This window comes from Halichoeres trimaculatus, unplaced genomic scaffold (genome assembly GCF_033239565.1).
Source record: "Halichoeres trimaculatus isolate MK-OKI-2021-1 unplaced genomic scaffold, fHalTri1.1 fHalTri1_scaffold_1, whole genome shotgun sequence".
NCBI lineage: Eukaryota > Metazoa > Chordata > Actinopteri > Labriformes > Labridae > Halichoeres > Halichoeres trimaculatus.
The window spans coordinates 30,449,540-30,467,830 of record NW_027437179.1 but is presented as its reverse complement, the minus strand read 5'-3'; the positions used below and the strand labels follow the sequence as shown (position 1 = coordinate 30,467,830).

General features: G+C 40.2%; 2 protein-coding genes across 9 annotated transcripts in view; one reads left to right on the top strand and one right to left on the bottom strand.

The window, feature by feature from the left end:
- The first annotated feature begins 60 nt into the window (after nucleotides 1-60).
- LOC141792287 (poly(rC)-binding protein 2) lies at nucleotides 61-13,937 on the top strand. 6 transcript variants are annotated; one of them, XM_074673176.1, is made up of 13 exons: nucleotides 62-393; nucleotides 1,836-1,958; nucleotides 2,935-2,958; nucleotides 3,052-3,084; nucleotides 3,176-3,292; nucleotides 3,384-3,515; nucleotides 3,656-3,784; nucleotides 4,331-4,405; nucleotides 5,107-5,148; nucleotides 7,862-7,934; nucleotides 8,631-8,683; nucleotides 8,860-9,029; nucleotides 9,557-12,391. In XM_074673176.1, the coding sequence occupies exons 2-13, from the start codon at nucleotides 1,890-1,892 to the stop codon at nucleotides 10,017-10,019; spliced, it is 1,380 nt and encodes a 459-aa protein (XP_074529277.1). In that variant the 5' UTR covers nucleotides 62-393; nucleotides 1,836-1,889; the 3' UTR covers nucleotides 10,020-12,391. The 6 variants fall into 6 exon arrangements, with proteins under 6 accessions (XP_074529293.1, XP_074529277.1, XP_074529269.1 ...); XM_074673168.1 differs by having other exon boundaries at nucleotides 7,835-7,934; XM_074673197.1 differs by lacking the exon at nucleotides 9,557-12,391 and adding an exon at nucleotides 12,662-13,937 and having other exon boundaries at nucleotides 70-393.
- A 38-nt stretch (nucleotides 13,938-13,975) lies between these two features.
- The window catches only part of LOC141792268 (mitogen-activated protein kinase kinase kinase 12-like), a 28,665-nt gene continuing 24,349 nt past the window's right edge, over nucleotides 13,976-18,291 (bottom strand). For all 3 annotated transcript variants that reach the window (XM_074673148.1, XM_074673156.1, XM_074673140.1), the window contains exons 11-14: nucleotides 16,984-17,695; nucleotides 16,714-16,781; nucleotides 16,204-16,504; nucleotides 13,976-16,055 (exon numbers count right to left, since the gene is read on the bottom strand). In XM_074673148.1, coding sequence (XP_074529249.1) covers nucleotides 15,969-16,055; nucleotides 16,204-16,504; nucleotides 16,714-16,781; nucleotides 16,984-17,695 — 1,168 coding nt within the window. In that variant the 3' untranslated portion in view covers nucleotides 13,976-15,968. The remainder of the gene's footprint in view (nucleotides 16,056-16,203; nucleotides 16,505-16,713; nucleotides 16,782-16,983; nucleotides 17,696-18,291) is intronic.

The following is an 18,291-nucleotide window of genomic DNA, read 5'->3' as shown; positions in this document are numbered from 1 at the left end:
TTTTTAAAGGACACACTTGCTGCTGTCACGTTTTAAAAGCGACGCAACAATGTTTATTTCACGCAACAACTCTTCATTTAAAGATGTCCTTTCATCTAAACCTGCCTAACTGTAGCAGTGAAGCGTGCGTTTGTATTTTCCAACTTCAGGCTTGATCTGGGACGCAGTGGGGTCACTCAGGATGCGGGTTTGAGTCAGGGTGAAAGGGGACAGTTCAGAGGTGATGATTGTGTTGTCTTTGTGTAAAGGAGTGGAGCTCGATCTCACATCACTCTTCCCTCTTCCCCGAGTCCTTTCTAAACTCTCCCCCGGGTGTCTACCCTCCCGAACCTCTCCCCTTCTACCCTTACAACCCCAACCCTTCCCCCGATCACATACCAGCACACGAACCAGGTGAGTTTTACCTTCATATTTGCAGCATCTATCAGTTTTGTTGTGATTAGAAGTAAGGAAAAGAAATCGCGCGCAGCAGCTAGCGTGCTAACAGGCCGCGTGATGATGAGCACGCAGTCTCCGTACAGAATCAGTCGGCTAGCTGGGCTAACAGGCTAACACGGAGAAGTTTAATTTAATGTGCCTTTGAAAATCCGGTCTACTTTTTAACACCCTTAATTAAACCAAAGAAGAACCAACCAGCAAGCTACAGGGCCACCAATATTTGGTTTTATGATAATGTGTTAAATAATTAAGCAAACGAGCTAGCTTTGCTAATTGCGCACGCATGCTTCATTCATTTTCCCAGCACAGTGAGCAAAATGCTAATCGGCTAACATTTACAATAAAGGGATAAGAGTAAAACAGACCAACTTTAAACTTAACACGAGCTAAGTGTGAGATTGAATGAGCACTTCTTAAACTTAATAAACCCCTCAGAGTAATTTATTATTAACAATTTAACTGTGGTGGTAGTGGAGTAATAGTTCGCGTGTTTGTTGATAAACTTGCTCCACTGCTAATGATGAAGTCATCGTTAGCCTGTAAGTCATGTTTTTTCAGCTAGCCTCTCCAACTAACTAAGTTGTTTAAGACCAATTAAATTGTGAAAGAGCTGTATCGAGATGTTTGGGAACTAATGCACGAATGCATATCATGTTGTCGATACAGCAAGAGTGAGCCATGGGTTGTTGTGCATGATTTGTCGTAGCACGCATCATTATATCCATAAAAGATACGCTAGCATTAGCTCATAATGAGACCACGGCTATTTTATAAAGCATGGTAAATGTTTCTGAAAGATTTTAATTTCTAAAAGAAGATCTATAAACCTCCCAATGTTGATTTGTGTGTTGTTGATCATTGTATTTTCATAAAGCTAAAAGCTGTGGATTAAGCTCATGGGGTTTAATTTGTAGGATTCAACATTCAAAGTGTTTATGGACGTTATGAGTGACTTATCGTGTTTTTTTTTTACCTGGACAACATGATAGTTCCTTTGCTATTTACAATGAATACTGTGCAGTAAGGTTGAAATAGATACAAATACATAAATGAATACAGTTAACACGATAAAAAATGAATGAGCTGTGCTGTGGAGACGCTGAAGATGGAAAAATACAACGTGCACAATACATACAATGATGGTCTTAATTGGTTATGTACTTTGATCGTTTTGTAGAATTATTTTAGTATATCAAAGCCTATGGTCCAGAGGTAGGATTTTTGCTGTGAGCATAATCTAATGAAATATATTCATTATTTGTCTCTTGTGAAGACCTTGCTAGTTTTTGTTGCCCTGAATCAGCATCAAGTTTTCTTTTTTGTCTTTTCAGGGTTGATATGATATACATTACATGAAAATCTCTGATGTGTAATTCATTCCCTGTATGTCCCCTCAGATCCATCTTGGTGACCAAAGACCCCAGTTCTGTTTCAGCAGCTTAGTTGCAGTTATGGACTCCGGTGTGATTGAAGGAGGACTCAATGTCACCCTTACCATTAGACTGCTCATGCATGGCAAGGTGAGATCATCCATCAGCTGCTCTCGTCGGCACTCTCAGAGTCTGTGGTATTATATTTATGGATATGAGTGCTCCTCAGGGAGGTAAAAAGGGCAAGGACTTTAAAGTGATGAGTAAGGGTATTGACTTGGTGATGGGATCCAGTATCTCAAAGCAAAGTGGAACGATGTCCTGTGTGTTTCTCCATTGTAACTTAAGCAGAAATTTGTGCGCCTCAAATCTAAATATGTTGTTCACTCTGTTTTATCCACTATGTGTGAATATTATTGTGCTTTCCCCCTTTTATTTACTACTATTGGATCTGATTTGTTTTTCCAACTGAGAAGAGAGTTGTCGACTCAGAAGTGTTGTCCTTATCAAATTTGTGAAGCACCTCTTTTCCTGAATTCCTCTTGAGGTGATGATAGAGCAAACTGAATCAACAGTATGATAAAAGATCAAATCATGTAACAGCCACCTCAACAGCAGACACTTAGAAGCAGGAAAACTCACAGGCGTGATGTTTTCTGGCTTTCAATCAGCACTATAAGTGGTCACTTGTTGCATCTGAAGGCATTTTATGAATTTCAGCTACTTCTAAACATGTTTTGAGTTTAATACTCCAATTATGCCAAGCTGTTATATAGAAAAAACAACATTTATCTTAAAACAGCTGGCTTGTAGTATCCAAAACAGGCCCCTGCAGCCTCCAGATTAAGTGTTTTCTTAGAGGAAATCTAGGTTACTCATCTCTTTATGATCAATAGCACCATCTTGAGTCTGTGAATCTTCCGACACAAGAAGGGAAAAGAAAAACAAAAAGCAAGAAAGTCATGATGATCAGGCTGCTTGACCATTTCCTCTGTTTTGAGACATCGAGTTGAACCAGTTGTTTATAGCTTTGACCTTTTTTTTTAAGCCTGATTCATGGCTAATATAAAGGAGTGTACCCATATTAAAACATGGTTGTAATCAACCTTTCTTCTTGTGATTTTAGGAAGTTGGAAGTATTATCGGAAAGGTAAGCGGTTGTTTTCTTTGATCTGTATCAGTATTAACAAATGTGTGTGAGGATTTAAAGAGGTCTAACTTGGATGTGATTCTTTGTCAACAGAAAGGTGAATCCGTGAAGAAGATGAGAGAAGAGGTAAATGTCTTATTATTTCTGTACTGAGTTATTGTGTGATAAAGGATGCCTTCTTAATTGTTTTTTCTTTTGCCTTACCCTTTGTCTTCAGAGCGGGGCTCGCATCAATATCTCTGAGGGCAATTGTCCCGAGAGGATCATAACTTTGGCAGGTCCAACCACCGCCATCTTCAAGGCATTCTCCATGATCATTGAAAAGTTGGAAGAGGTACAACACCATGATTAAGAAGTGATGGATTCACAGCACAGCATTAGCTTAACCACAAAACTACATTAACCTTTGTCATAATTTTTTCTAGGACATAAGCAGCTCAATGACAAACAGCACAGCCACCAGCAAGCCCCCAGTGACCCTACGCATTGTGGTGCCTGCCAGCCAGTGCGGCTCCCTCATTGGGAAAGGTGGCTGCAAGATAAAGGAAATCCGAGAGGTATGCACAGAGGACACTGTGTAATACAAAACATGTAACACAATTTGTGAGCTCACCCTCTGTAGCTGTCGTCTATGAAACATTGAAACATGTAAAGCTCAGAGTCCTCATCTCATTTTATTTCACACTGTGTGTTCCAGTCAACCGGTGCTCAGGTACAAGTGGCAGGAGACATGCTCCCAAACTCCACAGAGCGAGCCATCACCATCGCCGGCACCCCTCAGTCGATAATTGAGTGTGTGAAGCAGATCTGTGTGGTCATGCTCGAGGTAAGCAAACTCACAGAGGCAATTGGAGTGGCAGCTGTTGACCTGAAAATTGATGATGTGACTTAGTGTTATCTCTATGGCTGCTTGGTGTTCAGACCAGGGATTTCCCCAACCTATTTACATGATTGTGGCTGCGTTTATTTTCTTGGTGTGTGTTTAAAAAACTTTGGAGATCTTTAGAAAATGTTTTACAGAAGTTGATATTTAAATGGAGACTACAGTCATGGATGTTTATCCCTAATAAAAAAACAGTTAGCTGTAAGATGTGTTTGAGTAACATCAGTCATTTTATTTTGAATGTTATTAGTTAGTGGCAACTTGTGAAAAATGAAGCATAGATAACTAACTTTCCAGACTGCTGTATTTGGGATTAGGCAAAAAGACAAACCAAATCAGGCTGAGAGATCACGTTAAAAATATTATTGATATTTTTTTTGAGATTTTACTTTCAATTTTTCTATGTTGATTGCAGTCAAAAACTGTATTCTGAACTATTAATAGTGAATGATGTTAATTATTTATTGCCTTTCTTTGTCTCCTGTTCAGTCTCCCCCCAAGGGGGTCACAATCCCCTACCGACCCAAGCCTTCAGGATCCCCCGTCATCTTTGCAGGCGGACAGGTACAGTGGAGGCTAAAAGTGGACACAGATCCATCCCTTTTATTCATGGTGCTTTGGGGTTATGCATTGATTTGGTCCCTGATTATTTATTCGGATAAATCCTTAAAAAATCTCGATGGCAAGATACTTAACTTAAAGTAAAAATCATTTCAAATGTTCTTAGTAAATTCTGTTCTTTCATGTGATCAGGTAAGATCATAACAGTCATGAGAATTTGTGCAAGTTAGTTTGGATTTAGTTGGTAATTGTTGCTAAATCGTCTTAATCTGACCCAGTTTAAGTCGTCTGATGTTCACACCATGTTTACTTTTTGTGCCAGGACCTTCTCTCTCTTTGTTTGCCGCCAGTGCTTATTTGTTGAGAGTTTTTGCCTTTTCCCACTGTTGTTTGTCTAAACCAAAATGCTTTCAGCAGCTTGCCGGCCTAACAATACCAGGTCTTTCATTGCACTGAACTCCTTTTTTTTTCTTAAAAAGTTTCTCCCCTGGTCTCTAAATGTTTCTAAGATTTCCTCTTTCCCAGAAATGTGGAGACTTTGGACAAGACTCGCGTGTTGATGTTCTCAAATGGTTTTAATTACAAAAGGCTTTGATGTGTGCAGATTTTAGGGGATCCTTATTTGAACAGAGCTGCAGAGTGAACTTAACCAAAATCCAAATCAGATGTGAGGCCTATGAAAGCTTTGTTTTCGTTTGTTTCAGGCGTATGCCGTACAAGGACAGCACGCGATTCCACAGCCAGATGTAAGTGCAGTAGCCATTTTTACATGACCCCACCCCCCACCACTTCCCACCAATAATTACAACTGTCCTCTCCCGAAATATGCAGCCGCCCACCCACCCTCCCACGCCTCATTTTACAGCCTTTAACTGTAGCTCAACATGCCCTTAATTTAATTTGACCCACTATTATCAGATCCTGAGCCATTTAGAGATGTTAGCACTCCATGTCTGTTTTTGTCCCTCAGTTGATCACCAGTCGGTTGTTAATTAAACTGACATTTGCTGTTTGTGTTTGTCCAGACTCTCCACTGTTGGATGAATAATAATCTGTTCCTGCTGCTCACTCTTTTCTCTTCTTTTTCATGTTTTACATGCCTCATTCATTAGTCTGTCCCAGATAAACATGTGGTTCTTTTCCCCCCTCTGTCTTCATTAACCCATCATTAATACTTTGTGTCTCTCAACCCAATTAATCTTTCTATTTTTTTAATGACCCAAAGCTATTCCATCAGGAACGCTGGATGTGATGAAATACTCAATCTTGTGGTTTAGCTTGACACTGAAATATTGCAGCAGGCATGGAACAAATATGGGAATATTTATAAGGACTGTACCTGACTCAGGCTTTTGGCTTTGACTTTTGGTTCCTGTTTTTCCAACTCAGCATTTCACCAAACTAGAAATACTGTTAGCTTAACACAGTTTCCAATAAATATTAGCTGCTGGTTAGAGGTAACAAATCCTAAATGTGCTCACTGAGTTTCTCTCAGCTATGTTATTTTACTAAACTAAAGATTATATCTTTGTTGTAACTATGCCTCTTGGCAATAAAATGTATACCGTTGGATAGCTGGTTTGTTTCCCTGCACACAAGTGCTGCTAATCAGGCACCTGATTGTTGGCACTTTGGGATACAAGAAGCTCAATATGCTTTTTGGCATTGAAAGATTTGGCAAATTTTTCATGCGTGCAACACACCCATGCTGCTAATCCCACTAATGCATGCTCCTTATAAATATGGCTCCATTAAAAAGGGAAATAAACAGGCTTTTCAACTATATAAGCCTTATTTTTGGGCGCATTGTTACAATGAAGGAATAATCTACCAAACACAAAGTACTTAATTGTTTTAAGGTTGGATGAGGCTTCTTTATTGGTCAGGGCTAAAGCTAGAATCAACAGAAATACCTTATGCTTGTAGTCCCAACCAGAAGTACATTAGAGAGAAATAGATTTCAGAAACATGAGTTGCTTTTTTGTCCTGATGAGTCTTCTGAAACCAAAAGCTCATCAAAGAGCTTTCAGACACTGAACACTAAGGAATCATGACAAAAAATGCGAGCTGAGCACCTAGAATCAAGCATGTGGCCTCTCAACTCTAAGAGCCCCTTGACTTTCTGTTGCCTCTGAAAACATGTTGAAGAGACGCTGCTCTTTAAATGAAACTACTTGTGTTGTCACTGCCTTTGATCACAGTGTCAGCTTGCTTTCGGAAAGAGAAGAGCTCTGTGCAACACTTGGAGCCTTGTAAATGTTGAATACTTAAAAGTGATTTTGATTGTGAGTATGATGTTGTAATTGGTGCAGTGCTGTGTGTTCATTGATGCTCCAGGGTGGGGGAAAAATAATAAGAAATGAAGATATTTTACTGGAAAGATTGCAAGTTGACCTGTGCTCCCTTTAACTGATTATTGGAATCGTTAGTCTTTAGATGTAACAACAGGGATGGGTACCTTTCACATTTGAAACAATACAGCACCGATGCCAGTACCTGGCAGTTGGTATTGGTACTCCATGGTACTAATTTTCGGGGTGTTTATGTGGTTAGCAATACAAATTTGTTAATAAAAATTTTAACATATTCTTCAATATATAACCTTGCAATGCTGTGTTCATATCCTGCATGGAAAATTGCCTACTCTTCAACTCCCTCACAGTCAAAAGATGTATTTAGGTACCTAAACATGGTACCTTTCAATTTTTTGTGAATCTGTACCCAGTACTTTGGACTGAATTTGGAAGGTACCTATAATAGTACTAATTTTGGGATCCATCCCTATGTAAAGATAACATATAAACTTTTAAAAAGGCTTTTATATTTTTTGAGTCAGTGAACCCTTTTTTTAACTTGGTCAGTATAAGTTGGATTCTTTTACTCTATGATTATCTCTTATATAAGATTATTTTTTGGGCTTGTTGCCCATTATGGGATAGGACAGCTTAGGAGAGTGCTAGGAAAAGTGGTTGAAGAGAGGAGGATGGCATGCACTGAAATCACATCAGATTTGGCAATCGATCTTACAACCTGTCTGACAAAGTGCCAACTGAGCTACACCGACGCCCCACTGAATTTCTTTGAAAAGTTATGGCGATACTAAGAGTGACGCTGAGTGAGTGAGTGAGACTGTCTCAGTTCATATTTGAGTCTCATATCGATGGTTAGGATCCAGCACATTAAGAGCTTTCTCCTCCCCTGTTGTGACTTTGCCTTGAAGACAACGACAGACAGCCCGCACTCTGGAGGAATACCTATGGGGTACCTCGCATAGACATGTCATCTGACGAGTCACAGAAAAAGATCAAAATGTGAAGTCTTTTTTTGTTACGAGTGTGTGCACTGACTGTGATATCTCTGTTCTGTTTTCCCCCCTTCCTGTGTTTCCCATTTCCTCCATTTCTCTCCCTGCCTCCTCTCTCACTCTCACAGTCTTCCTCTGCTGCTATCTCTCCACAGCTCACCAAGCTTCACCAGCTGGCAATGCAGCAGAGCCCTTTCCCCATCGCACCCAGCAACCAGGGATTCACTGGTATGAAACACACCAAAAAAAGTAACAACAAAACTTTGGGATGAAAAATGAGAAAAAAAGCATCATGCAAGTCTGATTACTTTTACCTGAACCATCCAGTAAGAGGGGAAAACAGCATTTGGGGTAACAAAAACACAGGCCAGAAACATGTAAAAACATGTTATCTAGTTTGGTAAACTACAAAATTCAGAGCAGATGTGAGGGAGGGTGCAACTTAAAACCCCTCCAAGAAATTTTCATCTGGATGTAAAACAAATTGATATTGATGATGCTTTTTTATGATGTGTATCAGCAACACAATAGAAAATGTAAAACTTTTAATAGCTGTAACTGCTGTAACTAAGCAAGTATCAGACAAGATGATTCACAGTATGTTGAACAATTGTGCAGGAGAAAATAAGATAATAAATTCACCTGAAGTGGAGAAGAGTTTGACATAAACAGAAGGTTCTTTGTAGTAGCTCTTTAAAAGACTTTATTAGCAAACAAAACTTAAAAGCAAAAGATTGACCAAGATACAGAAAAAATCCTCACAGCATCTTTAATCTAAAAGTTTTTGAAAGGTGGAAATGCTGCTCATAAGAGAATCTGTGTTTTTCTTTCATATTTGGGTCTATTTTTAATCTCTGCTTAGAGGAAATTTAAACTTGAGAGAAACTATAATTTGACATTTGGTGCTGATTGTCTGTTTTTCAGGAATAGATGCTTCTGCCCAAACCAGCTCCCATGAAATGACCATTCCAAATGATGTAAGTGTTTAAAATACATATTTTCCTCACATTTTAAACAACACAATAGAATGGGGATTTTAAAGACACTGACAAAGATACTCAGCTGGTGTTACAAAACCCAGCATCCTTTGCATTCTTCAGACCCACCTTCTTAAATTCATCTTCTTGAATTGTCTCCCTTTCTCACTCTGCAGCTCATTGGTTGCATCATCGGCCGCCAAGGAGCAAAGATTAACGAGATCAGGCAAATGTCAGGCGCCCAGATCAAGATTGCCAATCCAGTGGATGGATCGACTGACCGCCAGGTCACCATCACAGGGTCGCCTGCCAGCATCAGTCTGGCAGAGTACCTCATCAATGCCAGGTGAGATAAGCACTTAACCTCTGTTAGTTATTGATAGTGGAGTTAGCATCAGAGAAGGATAACTTGTTGCAGCTTTGGTCCACTTGATAGAACATCTTCCAGCACTGGTCTAAATATAGGAACAGGTTGTTTATATATTAGTTCGAACAAACTATCCCACTCACTGCTTTGATTCCTGTCCAAGTTCACTTGATGCTTAGTGGTATTTTTGTGGCTTCTGCTGACCATCACTGTGTTGTTGCTGTCTGTCAGTCTGCATGCCACCTTTCTCTCTGTACTTATCCCTGATCCTTCACTTGAGATGTTTCCTCCCCGTATCTTCTCGAATCCTTTAGTTTTGGATTGAAACATTCTTTTCTAATGAAGCTTTTTGTCTTGTGTTTTGATCACATCCCTGAGTGATTCCCCCTCACCCCTCCTCCTCTTCCTCCCCTCCCTCACCCTACTCCCCTCCCCATTGCTCACCAGCCTGCCCTGTGACCCATCCCGACTGTGTTGTCCCTCTCTCCTTGTCTCTCTTTCTACAGTGTAGAGTCCTCTAAACCTCCTCCCTCCTCCTCCTCCTTGAACCCCGAACAGACCAGCCTGTGCCCTCCCTCCACCTCTACTACTACTACTACTACTACCACTACTACTACTACCACCACCACCTCCTCTGCTGCTACCTCCTCCTTCTCCTCTTCCTCCTCCTCCTCTTCCTCCTCCTCCTGTGTGGTGCCCCCCTCAGCCTCCATCCCTCTGTCCTTGTTGGCTCCAGGGCCGCCTCCTCCTCCTTCCTCCTCCTCCTCCTCTTCTTCCTCCTCCACTGACTCCCTGCTCCCCAGCTCTCCTGCCTGTGTGTCGAGTCTCCTCAGTCTCAAGCCCCTCCCTCTCCTGGCCCTCCATGTTGTCAGCGGGGCCAGTAACCCCGCCCATCCAATGCCCACTGAGCCCAAAATCGCCCCCGAGTTGAGCTCCAAGTCTAAAAGGCGGAGGCTTTCCCCTTACTAACCAAGGAAAAAAAAGTCATCTACTAAAGTGCTGACAATGTTGTTGTCTGTACCTGCACTTGCTTTGTGTCTGGCTGAGCCATGCCACGCTTAACCTACAACAGAAAACAGAAAACAAACGCACACAAACACGTGTTCTACAGCCAGACACACGGTTGCTGCCATATTTATAAAGTAGATATCTGTAGCTTGATTTGGCCTGTCTCTTTAAGAAATAACCTGTTGAGTGCATTATATTTTTAAAGACTTTGAACTTAGCATGGACACTGAAGCATTTCTCTCTTTGTGTAAGCTCTGCTCAGGTAGCGGCTCTCTTTAAGATGTCACGTTGTATTTATTGGGATAGTTTTCTTCTAGTGAGATTTAAGTGACTATTGTTAGCAATCATAATGTTAAGTAAATGTAACATGGTGATTTCTTTTTGTTGTTGATTTATATATTGCTTGTGTAAGAAGCAATTGTAATTTCACTCTGATTAAATCTGTCCTCAGGTATCAAAAAGCAACCTATTATTTAGATCATTTTCTTCAGATACGAAATATCAATACACCCACTTATTTTAGAGTCAGGTGAAGCAAAAATCAGATTTTGGAAAATCTGTTTTTACCTTCTCTTTACAGAATGAGCACCTTGTTTCCAGTTACGTATGTGAGGGAGACAAGTCAGCTGGATTAACGTTTGGTTTTGTCTCAGTAATATCTGATGTGCCTCAAGCGTATTAAAAAAATTGAACTTACATCTCGATTTTGGAGAGGCTAACTAGCTAACTGGCTGTCTGCTTCACTTCTCCCATGATTAAACAAAAGAAGTGGCATTTTGAGTTGTGTATGTGAGTAACGTGAATCTGTTAAATTATGGTTATGCATCCAGTATGATAAGATTTTCAGTCAGATTTTATCAGTTTCATATAACGTTAGCCTCATAGCATTAATGTGTAGGTCATATTTACAGGTTTAATGATCTGAGACTAATGATGGAAAAAAAACTACCCTCTTGGCTACGCTACGGGCAATATCTGAAATGCATTTTGTTGTGTTGGAAAGTAGAGGCACCATCCATATATTCACACATCCGCAGACTCCACTCACATATGTAATTAGAAATGAGATGTAAAGGACGGATTAAAACCACTTTGTTAATATGCAGTAAATGTTGAGTGTAGGGGCTTGGAGTTGGTCTAATTAGCTTAGCACAAAGGTGGGAAACAACAAGCCTTACTTTGGCACATTGAGTACATTCTTGATCTATGGCATCCATCATGCAGTGACTTAAAGTGAGTTTTCAGTGTCGTTTCAAGCAGTCTAATTTCTTCAGTATGAATAAAGAAACCTTGAAGCTTAAGCTTCCCTGGTTTGACACATGTGGGAAATGAGGATAGTTTAAAGATTTGACAACATAGTGTAAACTAGAAAATCACTCAGAGAGCGCAGACCTCCACCAAGCATATTGTGATTGTCACCGCTTTAGTCCTACTTTAATGTTATACTTTCAGCAGACTGTCTGCTACTATTTGGCGATAGATGCAAGTTTGTAGGATAATTTGTTACCTTAAAGTGTTGGAAATTATGATGACCCAGTACATATTTCATATTCTGGATCTTAGTATCCACAATATTGCCAGGATCTGGATCGTACTTTTAAATCTGTCAGAAATTATGGTGACCTTGTCTTGTATTGTTTTGCAAAGCAATCCAACCATTTATCGTGGAGTTATACACACATATGGTGAAAATGGCCCTATCTTAAAATGATAAAGAATCCGTTGAAATAATCCTGGATCCAGATGGTGATCCGGATCACCTCCAAAATTTAATCACTTCTTCCTTATCTCAGTTTGAACATTTCCTGAAAATTTCATGGGGATCTATTTGTTTATCTGACTCAAAAAGTAACAGACAGACAAACTCTCCTAAAAACATAACCCCCTCGGCGGATTTAATAAATTAACCACCACTAAATAATTTTGTGGAATTGTTAAAATTATAAATGAATAAAACTGAGCATCGTGTTGATAGAAAACTGAGAATTCAGTGCATTGTTTGGATGCATCCAGAACTAATTTATAGTTTAAATGTACAGTAACAGCCATAGCTGACAGAGTGTAAAAGTAAGTGATTTTTCATTTCTGCAAAAAAAAAGTTATGTATTTACAACATCAGTCTGACATAATTGTGTTCACCCCATACCAGGTGTCCTGTGATCAGTTTTTCAACCCCAGTTTTTTTTATTTTAGATGTGAACCAAACCAGGGGGACATTTGAGCTGATCCATGACATTAACATTTTCAAAGTGTTTCCCTGTTTGTGCTAAGCTAACAGTCTAATGAGCTCCCCTGAGTCATCTCCTAGGAGTCCCTTTGAGAATTAAAGAAGGGAAACACAGCTCTATAACAAAACTGTTCAGTATGAGTTTGGATCTTACTTAGTAGCTGTTGGTCAAGAAAGTCATCATTTACCAGAATAATAGTTTTTCTTTATATTACAGCGAAAGGTTTTTGTGTAGTGGATCCTTATGATCCGTTTATCTCGTGTTTTAGACAAATAATGCTATGTACAGTTGAATGACATTTATCCTGTCTGTCTGATTGCATGCCTTATTCTCTCTCCCCCTGGTCTTCGGGTGTCTCTGTCTCTGTCTCTCCAGGCTTTCGTCTGAGGCCACAGGACTGGCAGCCAACTGATAGGACACTGCATCTGCACTAGATCTCACTTTTATATCATCGGCTACCATAAAACAGTCAATGCAACTATCCAACTCAAGAGTTTATATATTTTACTGCCTCTTCCTCATGAAATCGTGTTCACCCACCTCTGATTTGATCATTATTTATTTCCTTTTGTTTTGGTTTTAGTTGTAAGAAGCAAACAGTCAGGTTTTAAATTCCCCTTTTTGAGTCAGGATGGAGGTTTTAATGATTTATTATTACTTGTTTTTTTATTTTTTAACTTTGGAAGGATTCCTCACTCTTTTCCCATTTTTTCCTTCCCTCACCATCACAGAGGAGTAGAGTCTGAGGACTCTGAATAGGTCTATAGAATTAGTTCTGTACAGTCAGTTTTTCTTTAAAATGGAAAAGACAAAAAAAGAAAAATTAGAAGAAAAAAAACAAAAATAAGAATAGAGTGACTGTTTTATTCTGTGTTTAAACACACAAGCCCTCTTCCCTTTTTCTCATCCAGTTCCACATGTCAGTCTGTCCGTTTTATGTCCTTACTGACTTGCTTTAAATATCCCAAGTATCCTCCCTCTTTTGTCACTTTTTCAACTCAAGTGCTTGTTACATCAATTGCACTCGTGTCACTGCGGAGGTAACGTAGCTGTACATGCACTGTCACTCATTCTATTTGGTTATGACCACAAATGTTCTAACACTCACAAATGAATTAGCCAGATAATTTAATGTGTTTGACTACACGTGTCACTTTTCTACCCGTTACATGTCATTCCTGGTTTTTCCCCTCTCCTGCTCCTCAGATCATGTGTTGATATTTTGCTGGGATTGGGAGGTTTTTGGGGGATTTGGACTTGGCTTTAGGGATCAGAAGCAGAGGGTTCTCCTCGCTTTTTTTGTAAAGACTGATATATACTAAAAAATAATGTTGAAATATTTGTTTAAATGGAGGAAATATTTTTTTTTAACTACCAAAGGGGGGGGATGAACTCCACGACACTGACTGATCTGTCTATTAAATGTGATGAGGCTGAGAACTGAAATCATGGAAGCTCTGGAACAAGACAAAGAAAGGGTTGTGAATTAACACTAGTTTCCTGCTCTTTGCTTTGCTCGAGTCAGAATTTATTTTATTTTTTATTTGCAGGAAAGAGAAAAAATTTGTGCACGTTTTTGAGACTGTAGACCTGGGTGCCACATTGTTAAAAAAAATACAAGAATAAAAGATGTGAAATGCTCAAACCACAACTTTGTCACTGTGTGAATATATCAACCGCACAAGATGAGACTTTGCAGGTTTGTTTTATTTAAACTGTTTCTTAAATATATTTATTGTACAGTTACAGTGATGCAGTATAAAAAGCAATGTTTCCGTCTATGTAGTGGATGATCAGCACGGGAACCAGAAGTACCTCCTCCATTCAGACACTAGAGGGCAGTAGTTTTGCTTTTTGGCAACATCTTATCCTGCTGGAGGACTTCCAGTTTGAAACGTTTGGGCCACAATCAGTTTAAAACCCTCTACAAATTGACAGTTGAACACCTGATAACAAAAATAGAAGCTGCCATTTCTAGCTTATTGAGTGGGACCTGACTGGTCAGAAATTAAGGGAACAGGAGTTAACAGCTGCAGTACAGTCAGATTAAATCACATGCACATTAGGAGTCTTTTCAAGGGATACAAACCCATCAAAAACATTTTGACGTCATTTATGTGAAGGAGCCCTTGCACTTTGAAATATGACCGGCTGGTTTCAGCTTGTGAAGACATGTCTGTTAGTTCTACCTTGTTAATCTTGCCAAAAGGGGTTTCCAATTTTAACTTTTTTTGTCCAATGGCCATTTTAAAGGTTGTTTTTTTTTCTTTCTTTTTTGTTGCACTGCTTTCAAAGATAAATCCCATAGTACTTTTTAGTTATCTACTGTAAAAGAGTCAAAAGGATGTGTGCCACTTGAGTAAGTCTTCTCAAAGAATCTAAAATTTGATCATCTCTTTTTGGAGTGTGTTAACAACCTGCTAACAAGTCAAGCCAAGTTGGATCCAATTTGACATTCAAATTCAGTTATCCTGAAAACTCTTGTGCTGCGTCATCCTCCACATGCCTTCAGCCATTAATCTGGAGTCTAATTGACAGAATCTTCCCCCCTCTGAATGGATCTATTGTTTTATTTTGCTGAGTCACAAACAGTGACCACACTTCATGAACAATCATGCTGTTCTGATGCTTTGAAAACCTTGCACCCTCAGAAAATTATTTTCCCAAAAAACAGTATTGCGTTTCAGTTTAATAACACTGCAATACTTTCATAATAAGCCAGTCGGCCTTGAATCAATCACACTGTTTGTCTCTTGCCTTGTGACATGACAGCACACACCCAAGCAGAGCAGACATATTGCCTTTTTCTTTGTTCCAGTGTTGTTCCTCTTTCATCTGTGTTTCAATGCTCGGACATGAACAGCAGCTACAGTACATTCTACCATCAATAAGCTTTTTGAGGTTCAAATAGAGTAGCGCCACCTAATTAGAAACATCAGCACCTTTAAATTATACAATCTCACATTTAAAAAATTTGTTCATTTTACAACATCACATATTTACATTGACATTTCAACACAGGAGTACAAAGTGGAAACAGAATCTGTGTTAGAAATATAAATACAAGTGTAAAAAAAAATTAAAAATGTAAACATTTGTACGGAGAATGTTGGATTTACTGTTAAAAAAAACCCTATAAATTAATCAGTGCATAATCTTAAATTAAGTGAATCAAGTATGACACAACAATGAGGAGGGATTTTGTACTTTTCATAAATTAAGTGCAATCAATGTAAACAAAAACACCATAATAAATGCCCTGATAGGATTTCATAACTTTGTCCTTGATATGAAAAAAGAATTAATATGACACGCCTCAATAACCAAGTTGAAAACAAAACTCGAGATGGAAGATGAAATGACACCAACCCTCTGATAAGTCATTGAACTGTTTTTGAAAAGCGGATCTCAGGTGAGTTGCTATCAAGGCTCAGCTTGTTCCACAGTCCAGTTTCACATGATGCCTTTATTCCAAAAGGAAAACTTTTTCTGTCTTTTTTCTTCAGGATAACGGGGTTTTGAGAACACTCACCATGGTTTTGTTTTGAGTTCCAGCTTGTGAAGAGGGAAGCAGACCCTCATTGCAATATGCAATGTGCCTGATCATGGCTCCGTGGATTATAGTCTGTTAGAGCAAAAGAGGCATTCACAGGCCTCATTGGAGAGCTGGAGGGTCACATTTTCACCAGTTGGTAGGGGGTTGGTTGGGTTCTGCACTACCTGAATGGTCTAACTCTGCACTGTCACAGTCAGAGTCGTCATACAGGCCCTGGTGGAGAAAAAAAAAAGATTAACCTCAGATAAAAGAGCAGCAGACTGATAAATGTTGACACCAAAAACATACACTGACCTATTTTTCTGCATTTACCCATCATGTTTAATTTACCACTCTACATTACGCTTTCTTCTTTGCCTACCTCATAATTGTGGTCGTTACTAGCGAGCTGGGTCTTGACTTGACGCAGGATCGCCTCCTTCTCAGACAACCCGTCGGAGCCCAGCTGGGTTGGGTCAGACGGGTCGGCGGGAATTTCTGAGCCCTGAGACAGCAGGTCATCGCTCTTGTCGTCCAGACGCTCGTCGGTGTTGGTGCTGACCACGTCTGGGGTTCCGCTGTGGGAGTGGTCTGTCGTGTTTCCCTCCTCGCCATCAGAGACGGACAAGTTTTCTGAGCTGAAGGTGGACAGGGACTGGCACTTGCTCATGCTCACTGGACGCCTGAGTGAGAAAATGAAAGAGTGAAAAGTGAAGACCTGCTTTTGAACTACATTACTGCCTCTGTGAATCAGAGAAAATGGATGGTTTAAAAATACAAAAAAACTGTGTGTTGGTACTGTACATCTGTGGGGGCTTGAGGTGTAAGAGATGGATACATGAATGCAAACATGGCAATATGAAAGGTGTAGGATGTCATTTAGTTCTCTCACCGCCTCCTTGGCAACTCCACTTCACTGTCTACCTCTCCTTCCTCCTCCTCTGATGACAGTCCACGTCTCTGCAGGTACAATAAACAGTGTGCATGAAACCACAGCAATACAAACATAACTATAAACTCATGAGAACATAATATCTTTTGCTGATTCTACAAATTTGTCTCTTCTAAGACTGTCAAATCATGTAAATACCCAGCTAACACAAACTTAACATAGACGTTGATTCTCAGTGACACTCTAGTCCTGGTTAAATAAAAGACTCACCTGACTGCGTGTGACTGCCGCTCTGTAGAGCAGTGCTGCAGGAGTGAGACGCTGACTCCTTGGTGAGCGTGTGATGACCGTCCCCTCTTCCTTCTCCTCTCCATCATGAGAGACACGAGAGTTCCCAGATACTGACGCCCTCCTTGCAGCCGCTCCCCTACCACATGGTGAGTCTGGGCTGCTGGAGAACGGGATAGAAGCTGCGTCCTCACTGGGCGTGTCACTGCGTGGAGGTGTATCTGCCAGGTCATCAGTCCCTGCACCCACATCTGGACCTTCATCTGGTCCTTCAGTCCTTCTACTCTCCCCCAGACCAGCTGAGGCGCTCTGACTACCCGCTCTGTCCAGTCCAGGCCCCAGCTGTCCCTTCCTTCGCCCTTCAGCCTCTAGAGTGGTTGAAATGAGATCCGGGCTCGATGAGTACATCTTCTTGAGCAACAGGTCGTGCTGCAGACCCCTGAGAGCTGCGCTGGGGTCTAGGTGCTGCTTGCTGCTGGGAACAGAGGTGGTGGCGTTGACCATTGCCAATGAAGAGGAGAGAGTGGCCTTCAGCTGAGCAAGATCCCCGCTGCTGCCTTTACCAGCCTTTCTGTAGCGCGGTTTTCCTCGTCTTGTGCGACCTGGGGAGGTAGAGCCCTTGTTGGGGATTGTGACCTGGGTCATTGAAGAGTCCAGTTTGGGGAGGATGACCTCAGACTTAAGGAGGTCTGGCCTGGAGTACACAGGGACAGGGAAAATATAAAAATATAAAAATAGCATAAGACTCATTGTGTCCTTAAGTGTCATTCATGAAATACAGTGTAATCAATGGCTTGCCAGTATATTCAGTTAATCAAATAGCTAAATAGACTACTACCTTAAGTGATTAGTTTTTGGCTAGCTGTATTTTTTTTAGCTAAATGCTGACTTTTGTATCTTTTAGCAAAAATAGCTAAACAATTACTATATTCCACTTACTATTTAGATAAAAATGAGATTACATGTTGCCTGCTGTATTTGTTGTTAGCCATTTGGATTCCTAAATTTGAGCCAAACTTTAGCTCAACTGCTGTAGAGTTGCATATATTGCTAGTTAGCCAAATTCTGCTTTACTATGAACTGACTAGCTAGAAAGCAAAATATTTGCTATACTTTAGTTTTTAGCCCTCACAAGTCATCAAGGAGTAAATGGTCTTGGGAATTTTTTTTTATACACTGTGAAACAGTTTACTTAGCTTAACTTGAGCCCACATGTTTTGCTGCTGTGTTTTCAGCTAGCCAACTAGACAGCTAAACTTGGGTTTAACAGCTGTAGTGGAGCATAGCTAA

What these genes read in the sequence shown, in the direction of transcription:
- LOC141792287 (XM_074673168.1), top strand. Translation starts at nt 1,890, where the DNA reads ATGGACTCCGGTGTGATTGAAGGAGGACTCAATGTCACCCTTACCATT. An exon ending in TGAAGAAGATGAGAGAAGAG is followed by an intron (nt 3,085 to 3,175) that starts GTAAATGTCTTA and finishes CTTTGTCTTCAG; the next exon opens with AGCGGGGCTCGCATCAATAT. An exon ending in CAGCAACCAGGGATTCACTG is followed by an intron (nt 7,935 to 8,630) that starts GTATGAAACACA and finishes TCTGTTTTTCAG; the next exon opens with GAATAGATGCTTCTGCCCAA.